Source organism: Numenius arquata, chromosome 2 (assembly GCF_964106895.1).
Source record: "Numenius arquata chromosome 2, bNumArq3.hap1.1, whole genome shotgun sequence".
NCBI classification, from domain to species: Eukaryota; Metazoa; Chordata; class Aves; order Charadriiformes; family Scolopacidae; genus Numenius; species Numenius arquata.
The window spans coordinates 66,547,052-66,560,417 of record NC_133577.1 but is presented as its reverse complement, the minus strand read 5'-3'; the positions used below and the strand labels follow the sequence as shown (position 1 = coordinate 66,560,417).

The window sequence follows — 13,366 nt, the reverse complement described above, 5'->3', positions numbered from 1 at the left end:
CAACATAAACTGTGAGGGGCCTGGCAGGATTTTCTGAAGTGCTTTCAAAAGGCCTGCTCTGCAGTGGCCAGAGCTACCCTGCAGTTCGGTGGATTCAAATTAACTTTGACTTGCAGATAAACTCATGCCTTGAAACTGTGTCCGGTAGCTTGCATGATGATGTGCTTTCTGCAAGGAAGGTGTGAGATGTGGGCAGCATTTTAGTTACTTATAGGCAGACAAAAAACCTCAAAGTCAAGATGTTTAAAGAGTAAGCATTCCTGCATTGTACTGCCAAGGATGAAAAAGCAACTACTGCCTTGCGTTTGCATTCATTTTCTGGCTTTAATTTTCTCCTCAGGCCAGGCTCGAGAGGAAACAGAGGGACGGGTAATAATGAGGGTTCCTCTGTGCTCTATGGTAGTCTCCAGACCTGAGCCTCAGCAGCCTAAAATGAAGTTTACCCTTGTCACTGAATGGCTGCCTTCACAAATGGCGTGTTGTCCCTAGCAGTTGTTCCAGGTGGAACATCTTTGATGCAAACTTGATCTGCTAAAAGCCAGATCCCCACCGAGCACGACAAAGCAATGGGGTCTGCATGCCCCCACCTCTCTGCAGGTGCTGCCCCCCGAGCTTGGCTGTTCTAGAGGGTGGCAAACACGTGGCCTGGAGATGACGGCCGCCTGAAGAGTTTCAGGTCACTGGTGCAAGGCAATGCCACTTCTCAAGGATGAAGTTGACAGACTGGTTGACACCGATAAAAGCGCTCCTCTGTCTCCAATTGAAGTCTTGGAGAAAAAGCTGAAGTGTTCTGGCTGATCTTTTCCCAGAATAATTCCACCTAAAGCAAATATTTGTAATGGAAAATTTCTGCTCAAAGTGTTGCAGTTAGTTAAAACTACAATCGAGTGAAAATAGGTTCTTGAAAAGAGTCAGACAGCATGATTAATAGAGGGCTCTCCTCCCTCCACACATAAAAACATAAACAAAGCGCAACCCAACACTTCTGTTCCTGCTGCAAATCATGAGGGGGTTGAGTTTCATAAAAGGTTCCAGTAGGGAACAAAAGACCGGGGTTTGATCCAAATGCTATTAAAGTCACTGAGAGTCTTTCCCTTTGGCTCCGGTGGGCTTTGGATCAGGGCCATGGTGAACACTTGAAGGCCAACCTGACCTTTCGTGGAGAGAGAAAGCTGAAGGCTTAGTTTCATCTCACTTGTACTTGCTGGAGCCTGATTAAAATCAGTGGGAGCTCAAAAAACTTTGCACTTTGCGGAGTTCAGCCCTTGAAGACTAGTCTGACATTTAATTCCGATTCAGTGCTTAAATGTCAACATTTGTAAATAAGTAGACACCAAAGACTGAAAGTCATCTGGCTTGCTCTACAAGGTATGGTTCAGTTCCTAAGTTTTAGGCACGACACTTAGAGAAGGTTTTCTGAAGAGCAGATATTTTGTAGAGAACACCCAGATGTACTTCTTTCGTTTTGTTAAATGCTGCCTCTGTTTCTTGCTGGCTTTGCCCCTGGTGCTTTTATCTGCAGTGTAATCTTGTCTCCATCTTGCCATGGTGACCAGGCTTGCAAACTTCCTACTATAGAAAATTTGAACAAAAAGCCAGATACTAAAGACTCTTAGCAGCACTAGGAAGTGCTGCAATCTTGTTTTTTCGAAGACTTGAAGGGTGGAAGCAATTAGATGACAGACTGTCTTAAGGAATTTGGAGAGGAAATAAGATGTGTTTTATATGCTAGATGTTCACAGGAGAAATGTATGATGTTTTCATGCTTGGAAAGGTAAGTTGCATGCAGGTGTGGTGATTCATGCTGCAGTTTTTGTAAATCATTTAAATTGAGTATCCCAGTACTGATTGTTTGTTACACAGAGGAACCTGCAAATGTTTTCCTTCTGAATTTATTTTGTTTACTTGATATTTATAACTTCTTAAAATTATTTGTCATTTTTTTCAATAGTTTTCTAACTCCTATACGCTTAAAATATTAGTGTTGTCTCTTCTGTATTTTTTTTCTTATCACTTTATTACAATGACGAGGCCGCTGTAAGTTCAATAGAAATGGAATTATCATTGAATTAATGTCATAGGTATGGCATCGTTTGTTATATTAAGAAAGCTCCTTAGAATTTGGCAAGTGCTTCTACTCTATATTAAAATAAATGTGTAGTTTTGGCTCCAGATATAGTTTAATTTTACTCATTGAGAAACAGGAAGGTTTTTATGAATGCTCCTGCAATAGCCACCTGTGTGTTCGTATCTGTGCAGTTAATTATCATAACACCTTGTCAGCAGACTTATAATGAAACTTAAGCGTGCAGAATACACTTTAAAAAAAAATAATGCTTAAAATAAGTTAATTTCTGCTAAACAGTTATTCCCATCTCTAGAGACTGAGCAGACAGCTGGGAACAAGGAGTTTTTGCATTTTAATCATGGCCTAAAATTTAATTGCTCTGTTTGGGTGACCTTTTAAACACGTCTCTGTGCAGTCTCCTGGGAGTCTGAAGACAACAATCTTAGTGAGACACACGTGGGGTTTTTCTGAGTATTAAGGAGTTAACTGATGATTGTTTAAAAAAAGAAAAGGCAAAACCAGATTTTGATGGGGAAATTGCAATGTATTAATGTACTATAGCATGTATTATTTGAAGTGGTCTCAGTATTTTGCTCAAGTCATGTGGAAAGAGCTTTGAAGAGTAAGAGTGATGTCATTATTACTGCATGTTAGTTTAGGGTAGTTAAAACAATGTGCAGCTTTTTTTCCAGTTTGAAAAATGAGTCATTGTTTCAAAGTATTTCAACAAATATTTGTTTCCTTATATTTCAGCTACCTGACTGCAAATAACAACCAGAATTTCTTGTATACGGCAAGGCCTTTTTTGAAGAGAGCTGCTTTGGTGATAAGCTACGTAAGTACAAATGGATGTGCCCATGTATTTCTGTGTATGTGCTGAGAATGAGCATTGCGTGGTGGTATCCCAAAAGACTCGGAAAGCTTAGATGGTAGATCTTAATGCAAAGTTAGTCTTGGGAAATAGTGTAGAAAACTTCAGCGGGGCAGAGACAAGAATATTGCTGTTTTCAGTTCAAATTCTCTTTTAGTTTATAGTAGTTGCCCTTAAAACTGTGTAATCATCTGCGACTATTTCCTGCCCTAAATAGAGGGGGACTCTCTGGCGCTGGGCTGACTTTTCAGTGGCATGGCTTTAGTTTCAGCGCAGGGTTTGGGAAAAAGTCACAAGAAAAGCTCTGCCTGCAAATCCATGCTGCTTGGCGTGCTCCAAGCAGGACTTGACATGTTGCAGGAGAGAAAACCAGCACTTCCACAGGGGTCTGCTGGGTGTGCGACTCCCTGTGCTGCTCTAGGAGCTGGATCCCCTTGCTTGTCCCTTGACAAGTGGCTCCCAGAAAAGTGGAGGAGTGCCAGCCCGCAGGAAGTCCTTCCAGGGATTAGGCTTACACAGTATGAGAAACACCAATGGAGCTTGCCCTTATACCTATGTCAGCATGAGTGAAGAATAATAGCTGTTAAGACATCAGCCACGTTTTTCGCCTCTGTATTTAGGTAGAGGTCAATAACACAACTCTGCAGTCTGAGCCGCAGCAGGGCGACGGATTTGTCCTTCCAAATGCTGCCTCTGTCATGGGTAGCAGAGATATGCCAGTCGCTGTCAGTAGCGTGCACACAAAAGTGGGGACACACAACAACAGAGCGTGCTGTCAGTGCTGAGGGTCGGCACGTTTGTCACCCTGCATAGGGCAGAAAAATTGAATTTTGCCTAAATCGCTGAGCTGACTCCCTTCTAGGCACAGAGCAGAGCATGGAGAGCTATCACAACAAAACATTTGCTGGAGGCTTAGTTCTTCTTAGTAGTGCATTCCTAACTGAGATGTTCTTCTTTGAAGGTGATTCTCGTGTTGTATTTCCGCCTCTGGATAATGGGAGGATCCATGCCGATGTTTTCGGAGCAGGACAATCCAGCTTCATTCTCACCATATTTACTGACGAGGTACAATGCTACTAATCAAACAAAAGATTTCAAAAGTGTAGTCTTGATGTTATTTTTTCCCTGTGCTAAAATGTTTTACAGATGGCAAATGAGAAAACTTGTTTTGTTGTTTTTACTTAATTACTTCTCCTTATAGCTCTGTCTAGAATAAAAAGCAACCAGCATTATTTGAACCCCCAAAGCACGCTCTGGGTCCTGTAGAGTTACCTTACATATGCTTTCTTACTGAAAAATGTGAGCTTATTTTTATGCAAAGCCCAAAGAAATTTAATTGCCTGAGCACAGGACTGGAAAGCCCAGTGACTGAAGCCTAATCCTAAACCTTAAAACTGTCTGCTTCTGAGGTATGGGATGCAAGCATTCAGAGTTTTGGCTTCAGCTAAAGTTTGAATAAAAAGGGAATGACCATGCCTGTAGGTGGAGTATCGGTGGCTGATCGGTGAAGGCTGGAGGCAGGATCCCAGTGGCACAGAGTACTGCACAGCTCTGGCTAGGTATAGGATGAGCTGCCATGGATTAATTAAAAACAGCAAACCTGAAATTTGTGTTAACGATTTTTGTTATTTTATCACTTTTTCTTTTTTTTAAGATACATAAATGCTTAAATTTGGTAAAAATGTTTGTTCTTTTCCTTGCTGGGGAACCAGTGTGTGGTTAGGTGATACCACGTCCCTCTGGGCCAGACCAGCAAGGCGGTGGCAGCTGTGACTTAGCTCTTCCCTCCAGACCTAACCAGACCAGTGCTCCGGGAAGGTGGTAGAAAGTTGATTTCCTCTTAAGACAGGGCCATGTGCGTAACTGCTCTGATTTGTTATTGAACTGGGGAAGGACACTTTGGAGGCTTCTGGAGGAATTCCGTGATGTCTCAAACACAAATGGGAACAGTCCTCCTCTGCGGCACTTTCTGGCCTTGCTGGCTCCTCATTCCAAGAGTGGAATTGCAGCTGAGACACAGGTTAACATCAAGCAATCCTTATTCAACATCTGCTGCGGAGTCAGATTGGATCTCATTTGGGAGACCTTTATGATAATGTGACAACAGCTCCTATTACCATCAAGGCTAAGAGTGCTTCCAGGAAGCACGTTGTCTGACTTGGAAAGCTCTGATGTGTTTGCAGCGTTTCTGGCAGAGTCATTAATACCAGACTCTGTGCGGCACGGCGTGAAGGATTTGCTGTTGTCCCTTTTTGATATGTTTATGCTGAGATGGGGGTCATCAAGTCATAAATGATCCCGGCCTGATTCCAATTACCTATTCTGTGCTGCAGATGCCTTTTGTGTGTTTGTCTCTTTACGTCTTGTAATGACAGGGGAAAGTTTTTTAAATGCAAAAACTAAGTCATTCTTAGAGCATGAAACAGTGACTATTTTTACCATCAGCACTGTGGATTTTATTAACAGCTTTATGAAAGACAAATGAGAGCGCTGCTGGCTGAGGTCCTCCCTGGCACCAGCAGCAGCCCTGGCTTCACCTGCAGTCCAGCAACGCCTACCTGCTCCAAACCTAATTAAGGAGACCCTTGCCAGTAAAAAACAGTGTTATTGTTCTGGGGGGATTCTAAAACCTTGTAGTTAGCCCAGCTCTTCCACTTCTGCTGAGCTTGGTCTTCATCCTCAATTTAGCCAATTTACCCAGAAGCCTATATCTTCCATCCAGAAAACCCATCACTTCAGCAAGCCCAGATGCCAGCCATTACATGGCTTTCTAATATGCAGAGTTAAATTTAGCTGTTCCGTTCCTTCTCTGCTGATCTAGCACCAACTTCCCATGGCTGATGCTCAGGCAGGGATCCTGAGAACAGAAGCTGAAAAGTAGGTTTTCTGAGTCTTGGTCAGGGTCCAGTCAGGAGACAGAACTGGAGGCAAAGCTGCAACACTGGCCCAAAGTCCATCCAGCAGAAAACGCAAAAGGCAGGAGTAGAGACAAACGACAGCATGTGTCTGAGGGGGTCCATCCACGAGACAGGCTACCTACAGCACAAGTTCAATGTCCATCCAGGATCTAGGGCTGAAATGGAGCTCCTAAAGCAATGGGCATTAGGTGTGGGACCAGGTGAGGCTCATCAGGACTCTGACAACATGTTGCTGCTGACCTTCTGTGATAATCCTTGTCCTCACCCTCTGGGCATGATACGATATAGAAAGAAGCATGGTCCTGAGCTTCTGTTGACCTTAACCCTAGTCTCCTGGCATGAGCCTTCTCTTAGATGTGAGGTCCCTGCAGAATCTGCCTATACGTTCTTCTCTCCAATTCTTGTTTTTCTGAACTCAAACCTTAAGCCGACCACTGTGTTGAACTTGCAACCAAACAACCTGAAAGAGGCCAAAACATGGCTATCCTGATCCATACACCACCCTAAGCCTGCAGGATCCACGTGCCAGCACATTAGACTTGCTCAGCAACACCTGCTTTCCTGAACCCAGACCCTAACCCTTCACTTCAGAATAGTCAGTGACCCCCCTGACTGTCTCAGAGCTAGCTATAGGCCCAGCTGCACTGCTAGCAGTATTCTTCATGTTAGACCTGTGGGGTCCACCTACAGATGAGAAATTGGAGATGAGAGCTGTTCTTTTTATTGTTGTATCTTGCCAGACTTGAGGAGCTGTGGGAAGACTGGTTAGTCAAAGCGGATGATAGCTTAGGATAAGTTGTGCCTTGTCATGATGACATTGTGCCAGTCATCATGACCTCAGGACTGGGATATCAGATGGAGACAGCAAGGCTGAGAGTCGTTGGCCTGGTTTCCAGGAAGATCTATGTGTCTGGCCAGCGAGAAGGCTAGGCTGAGGTGCAGGTCTTAGATGCAAGGAAGAGAGAGGCTGGAGAGATAAGCTTGTTTTTAAAGCCTGGTATTTCCACAGCGTGGAAATAAGAAGTGGTGTTAGGTGGATTGGAGGTGATACAATTTTCTGGCCCTGGTGTTAGGGGTGACATTAGGTTAGGGTCTAGGACATCGAGGCTCAATGTATGGTATTCAACATCCAAGTAGGTGCTGGTGTGTGTGGATGCTTGCCCAACTGGTGGCTGTCCAGTAACGTGGGAGAGTTTGTGGTTATGGTCCAGCCTCAGAGAAGCTGCTAAACAGTGTGTGTTCCTCAACTGCGGACACCTACAGCAGCAGTATATGAAGAGTTGATGTGAGAAGCTTTTAATGAGGTTTTGAAGGCAGTAATTGGGTCACAGTACTGAGTTTAAAACCAGGATGCTATTTGCAATTTGGGTTGACTTGGGAGGAAGGGAGTGGAGGAGCTAAGGATGATGTCAAGACCAGAAGGAGAAGTCCCGTGAAACTAAAAGAAAGGCCAGTGTTGGGCTGTGATCTTGAGCTGGTTACTAACACCTTAACTATGGATGAAGCAAGAGTTAGTGCTTAGGCAGCAGACAAGCTGTTTTGTAACTCTCTGAAGATCATTCAAGGCTGAAGTGAGAGTTTCAGTTTGCAAACAGTCGTCTTTATTTCCATTGAAGTGGAAATGTGGTTATTGTGCACGGCTCACCAGGGTAAATGTTATGGTTTTCTACAGAGTTGAAAGTTATTGCAAGACTTGGGCCAACTCTGTGGGGCTAGGAGGAAGGCTGATGACAATGAGTAGAATAAAAAAGCAAAACAGCAGTTTGGAAATGTGTGGCAGTCTGTGAAATGCATGAAGTTAGATCGGGAATTGGGGTCTTGGCTGACGTAGGATGAACCCAAAAGAGTATTGTTAACTCTCACAAGGTTTCAGGTGAGCTGGTTCAGCTGGTGAGCTGTACAGGTGCAGTTTGTCCCGAGGCTGGCACATGTGGCTAAGATTAGGGGTAGGTCTAAGTTATGGGTTTGAAAAAGTATTGAGTAATGAGGTGAGATTTTGTCAGCCCTTACGATGGTTGTAGTGTAAATTAGATGACTGAGGGTGTGAGAGAGGTCTGTGCATCCATGATTGTGTGGAGGAGGGGAGCACATAGAAGTTAAGGTGTATTAAATGAATCTAAGAGGAGGCAGGTTCAATGTAAGTCAAGGAGGCGGCTTGCAACAGGTAGTTGAGCTGGGGAGCTCCTTCCTGCAGGATGCTGTGGGTGTGCTGAAAGTTTATGCAGGCTCAAAGAGAGCTTTGCCAAGTTAAAAAAAGAAATCCAGGCTACTAAATATGCAGAAACCACATCCAACTCTGGGACATCATGCTAGCTAGAAACTGGAAAAAAAAAAATGTTCTTATATGCTTTGCTTGGCATTAATTCTTGGTCACTGCTGGAGAGAAGATGCTGATCTCGACAGACCTTTGGTGTGGCCCAGTCTGGCCTTAGAACATGACTGTATGTCTTGTGTAACCTGTCTCCAATCTTGGACAACACAAATATATAAATTAAAGTAGACCGATAATGTTTTATTTAACCATTGGAAGATGAAATATGCTGAAAAAGTGACAGTTTTTCAGTCTTTAAAAAAAAAAAAAAAATCATCTGTTTAGTATGTTCACTGAATTACTGTCCTTAAAATTACAAGTGAATGGGGATGCAATTAAATGTTTTGGAAGTCAGAATATGAATGCTTAAGTCCCTGCAAGGTACCGGATTTTTCCAATATTCCCGAACACCTTAAAAACTTACAGTAACACAAATGAAAGGCACATCTCCATGTCCTTCAGTGTGTTGCTTGGCAAGGTTGATCTGAGAAGATGAAATCGGTCCATCGTTCCCTTTCTCAGCGGAGGCAGAAATGAAGGTGTTGGGAATCCTGCTATTCCTAAACCCTGCTATTAGAGCCTGTCCATACAGGCTGTTGTATGCTGCAGAAAGGATGTACCTTCCCCAGTGACCTACCTTAAAGAAGACAGATTTTCCAGTCATTGTGACTTGCCATCCCCAAATCTGCTATGGGTAAGCTGTTGCAATAGGAAAACCAATCCCAACCGTCTGTTAAAACATTCTGGCTTGTCTTGGATGAAAGTTGAGGAAGAATGCGATTGGAAAGGCTCTGAGAGCTACCCAGCTTTAGGTAAACAGTGTACTGAAGTGCAGCTGGAGCGTTAGCAGGGCATCAAGCGGTGGGCTGTCATGCTTCAGGCGTTTCGCACAAATGTTTCTTTCTTCTGGCGTTCTTCAGGGGAAAGAAGTAGGAGGCCTCTGTCTAAAACAGATTGTATTACTAACACCATGGTAAGGCAAGGGGAAAGTCCATTGTACCACACATCTCAAGGTGTGTGAAACAGATTAAATCCTACCCGTAATTTCAAACTAAGAAAATGTTTTTTTAAACTCTTATCTTCAGGAGTCAAATTATATTAGTTTTTGCTGGCATTTGCCTTGTGATGTCCTTTGGCTGATCACTGTGAATGCGAAGCAGGCTTATTTGTGGTGTTGCATTAAATAGTTAATGCATTTCAACTAAGACTGCCTTCAGATAACATTGTCCTGTGGTTGAACTGCTCTCTCTGTAAGCTGGCTTTCTGCATTTCTTCGCTGTTTCAATCAGGTAAATGAGAATTCAGTGCCGTAGAAGGCTGAAGAAATGCTTATATGTAAAAACTGGTGCATACTCCTTTTCACAGAGATTTGTGACTGTTTTCTGAGCAATGCATTTAATCATCCCAGTTGTAACAGGGCGGACCTGTGCTGGAGAAGTGGGTCCCCGTTCCAGGCAGTTCTGCCAAGACAATAGAGGTCAAATGCAGCAACTACTCTGGTATAGGTATTTTCACTGACCTTAGGGTAGGAAATGCTATTAAAATGGACCCCTGTGACATACCAGTTCTTAATTAGCCAGGCTTGCACATGCTTCCTGAGTGGAAAAATTCCGCCTGTTTTGTCAGTGCCTTCTTTTGTGTACCCAAAGGTGCTTAACTTCAGCCCTACATGTAATCTCCGGAGGCTCGCAGGACTCAGGACTCACTTCTAGGCAAAAAGGTGAACAACAGTTTCGGTACGAATTGCTGTCGTGCCCACCCAGAGGCCAGACAGTCCATACATTAAATGTAAAATGTATTTTTTCGTTCCAAGGCGGGGCTGGGGTCAGGAGGAAGCCTATATAGAAGGTGGTGCTACAAAGCAAAGGCCAACCTTCAGTAGCAGGTTCCCAGAGGAACTTGCTTTCCCAGAGCCACGTGAAAGATTTGAGCATCTCTCTCATTTAAGTTTTCTTGGTTTAATGAGCAAACCCAGGTAGGTAGCGCTGCTCTAGAAATCAGCTTGATAGTAATTTTTAATGGGTCATGATGCTTGCTGCAAGCGCTGGTTACACAACAAGTCTTCCTGGCCAAAACCCTACATATGGAGTGGAAGGGGTGCAGCCAAAGCAATGGCCGTTGACTCCTATAGGAAATGCATTTTGTTTTTCAAAATACTTCCATGCAGGAGGGCCAGACCATGGCCAGTCTTTGAGGCAAAGCGGTGTGCCCAGGACATCCCTTTGGCTCCTGCCGTTGCAGGGTAGGTAATGCTCTGGGGTACAATGGACCATTTCCAGAAACATTATCACAGCGGCTTTATGAGGTCTGATTTTTAATTTCCTGAGGATCAGCTACCAGTATCTCAGCGGCTGTCCAGAGGACCCTCCATCCCCTGCCGCCTCAGTGAGCCTTTTCTGAAGCAGTTGCCCACTGGTGGCTGGGGGGTTTTGGCTGCGTGACTTCTGGAGTGTGCTGCTGTCGGTGGCAAACTGAGGATCACGTTTGATCACAAGGCATACTCTCACCCACAGCACGAGGGGGTTTGCAAACAGAAAACAGTACAAGATCAATCCCAGGTTTTCTATCTCTGAGACTCTGACAGCAGGCTTAGGTTTCACTGGAAATTCATAGGCTCTTTGAAAATCTCTACTCGTCAAGAATTTGATATTTTTCAGATTCTTAGCCACAGAGTTGAAACAACTGAGAGCGAACGGTTCACTAGATCAAAGCTCTTCAGGCTGTGAAGCTATAGAGGACAACATAGTCTGCCTTTCCTCCTGTGCCCCTGGTGCATGCAAACCCACCTTCCAGAGGAGTTACCTTGCTATTCATCAAGTTGCAGCTGCCTGTTTATCAGTATCTTTCTCTTTCCTACTCCTCTACTGACTGGCAGCTCTTTCCCCCTAAATGCAAAAGTTTTGATGAAAGGGAATGCACAGGCACTTCTTCCAGTTACGAGTATTTTCTGTCTAGCTGGTACTTGCATTTGGATGTTAAATTGGGATTTGTCTGTCTGTTGCTTGTTTGTGTAGTCTTACTCCACCATCACCGAATGTGCTGGATAGACAGTGTGATGTTTCTTCTAAGGCTATGAAAAGAAAATGTTTAGGCTGACAATATATAGAGCAGGAAAATAAACTCATGTGGGAAGGTATGACTGGACTGGCAGTTCCCCAGGGGAAGCGCAAATACATACAATTTTAAGACAATATCCTTAAATATCACCACCTGGTTATAATTGACCCCATGTGTGTCCTAGGAGGACATTATTGTGAAGCAGCTCATCAAACACACTTGGTTTTAGGGCTTTGTAGAGGATGAAGAGAGCCTTGAGCTGAAAGCAGCTCAGCTGTTAATGCAACTGAGAAGCTCTTTTCCCTAATAAAGGAGCTCTTCTCACCCTTACAGTGAACTGAAACTTCCCAGAGCCCTTGGCAGTGCACAGGTCTTCTTCTGAGAAGAGCGTTAACAAGGTCTGTGACTTCTGGAAGGGCAGTGACTATCTTTCTGCTTCTGTTCCAGATCCCCCGCTTCTTTAAGCACCCCCTTCTTTTCCCAAATACCAGTGAAGTGCACTGTTATCACCTGTCTTCTAGATAGGTCCATTTTTTTTCCCCATCCAGGAGAATATTTTGCCTTTGCCTTGCTAAAATCTCCAGTGCAGGAAAGTCTTCCACTTGCAGGTGGAGACCCTGCTGGGTCTTTGGGGGTAAGGCTATTTGTCAGGAATGGGATGGGTTGTCCCAGAACTGTGTAGGTGGTAGGTTGCATCACCGTATGCACCTAGAAAGAATAGGGTCACTGCCCCCTACTTTCCCATGCAGCTTCAGTGGGGCATGGTCTGAGTCTTGTGATCGCTTGTGTAGCCCAGTTTTAGACAGAAATCTATAATCTCAGTCCCTGGGAGCTGTGGAAGAAAAGCTTGAAATGCTCCAAAATCAAAAAGCAAGTGAAACTCCTCATAAATTTCTATAAATCTTGTATTTTTTTTAGCTAGTCTCACAATCCTCATGTGCTCTGATTGCCTGGGTTGGGCAGAGCTGAGAGTAGGGCTTTTCCAAGCTTGTTAGTCTCTCTTACAACAAAGGGTAACAGACAATCCCTCGAGTATTTTTCTGTCGTGTTGTTTATAGCTTTAAGTAGCACCCTGTACTTTCATTTTTGCAGAAGTAATCAGTTCAGATAGTTGTTTTCTGCAACAGGTTCTAGGTATGAGTCATCCTGTCTTTATCTCAAACAAAGGACGCAAGAGTACATTTAAACTAAAAAATTTAAAACTAAACAAACTGGATTGCCATGACAACACCTGCTACCCACAGGAGGAACTGTGTTTTTCTGAACATGCCAGAGATGCTGAGAAGTGAAAAGAAACACTTGGTACCAGCTGAAACTTGGATTTCCATGTTCAATTCGCAAATTAAAAAAATGACTCCACTGTAATGCAAATGCTGTTAACCAGCCTGGGGGAAAACTGATTGCCAATTAAGAGGCAGATTCTTCCAATCACCTCACCAGTAATACTCTGTCATCCCTGGGATTAACTGATAGAGAGGGAGATGTTACAGGCAGGGATTTTTCTCCCTTGGAATTCCAGCAGACATGAACAGCAATATAGAGGAGACCATTAATTTAAAATGTAATTCACTTAGTCAACTAATTAAAAGAAAATACTTTTGTTGCCATTTGCAGGTAGGCTGCTGAAATGTAATTAGCTCCTGGGATGACTCCATGAATCTTTGAGTCTTTTCAAAATTTGCAGGTTATTTCCTTGCGGTGTCAGTTTTGGTGAGAGGGTTCTTCTAGAGTTTCTCCTGCTTTTAGCTTCTCCCTGGCTACGGATATGAGAGCCACACGGATGTAAAGGAATATCATGTTCTTTCAAGAGCTACAAGTGAAGAGCAGCACTGAATTGTCAGCGACTATTATTAGCATCCTGTTATTTTTCTGTTCCTACTACCTAGAATAGCGATAGTTTGTAATGTTTTATTTTATACAGCCATCCATCACATTCAAGTAGAGGTTACCAATGCTGAAAGCATATCCAAACTTTTGCGTGAATCAGAGTTCACTGAAGGCTTTCTTGCAGCTTACAAATGCCTCCTAAAATCAGGCAGTGCTCTCCTAGATCTTCCTTCCCTGCCTGCTGGTGGCACACGCACGTTGAATGAGAGTGTTCAACCTTCACGATGAGAGACGTGGCCAAGATTTCTCCAGTA

The 13,366-nt window shown here is 43.7% G+C and overlaps 1 protein-coding gene across 1 annotated transcript in view; it reads left to right on the top strand.

Annotated features, from left to right (window-relative positions):
- The window catches only part of TMTC1 (transmembrane O-mannosyltransferase targeting cadherins 1), a 144,623-nt gene that overhangs the window by 54,123 nt on the left and 77,134 nt on the right, over positions 1-13,366 (top strand). The window contains exons 6-7 of the mRNA XM_074168877.1: positions 2,822-2,903; positions 3,901-4,004. Coding sequence (XP_074024978.1) covers positions 2,822-2,903; positions 3,901-4,004 — 186 coding nt within the window. The remainder of the gene's footprint in view (positions 1-2,821; positions 2,904-3,900; positions 4,005-13,366) is intronic.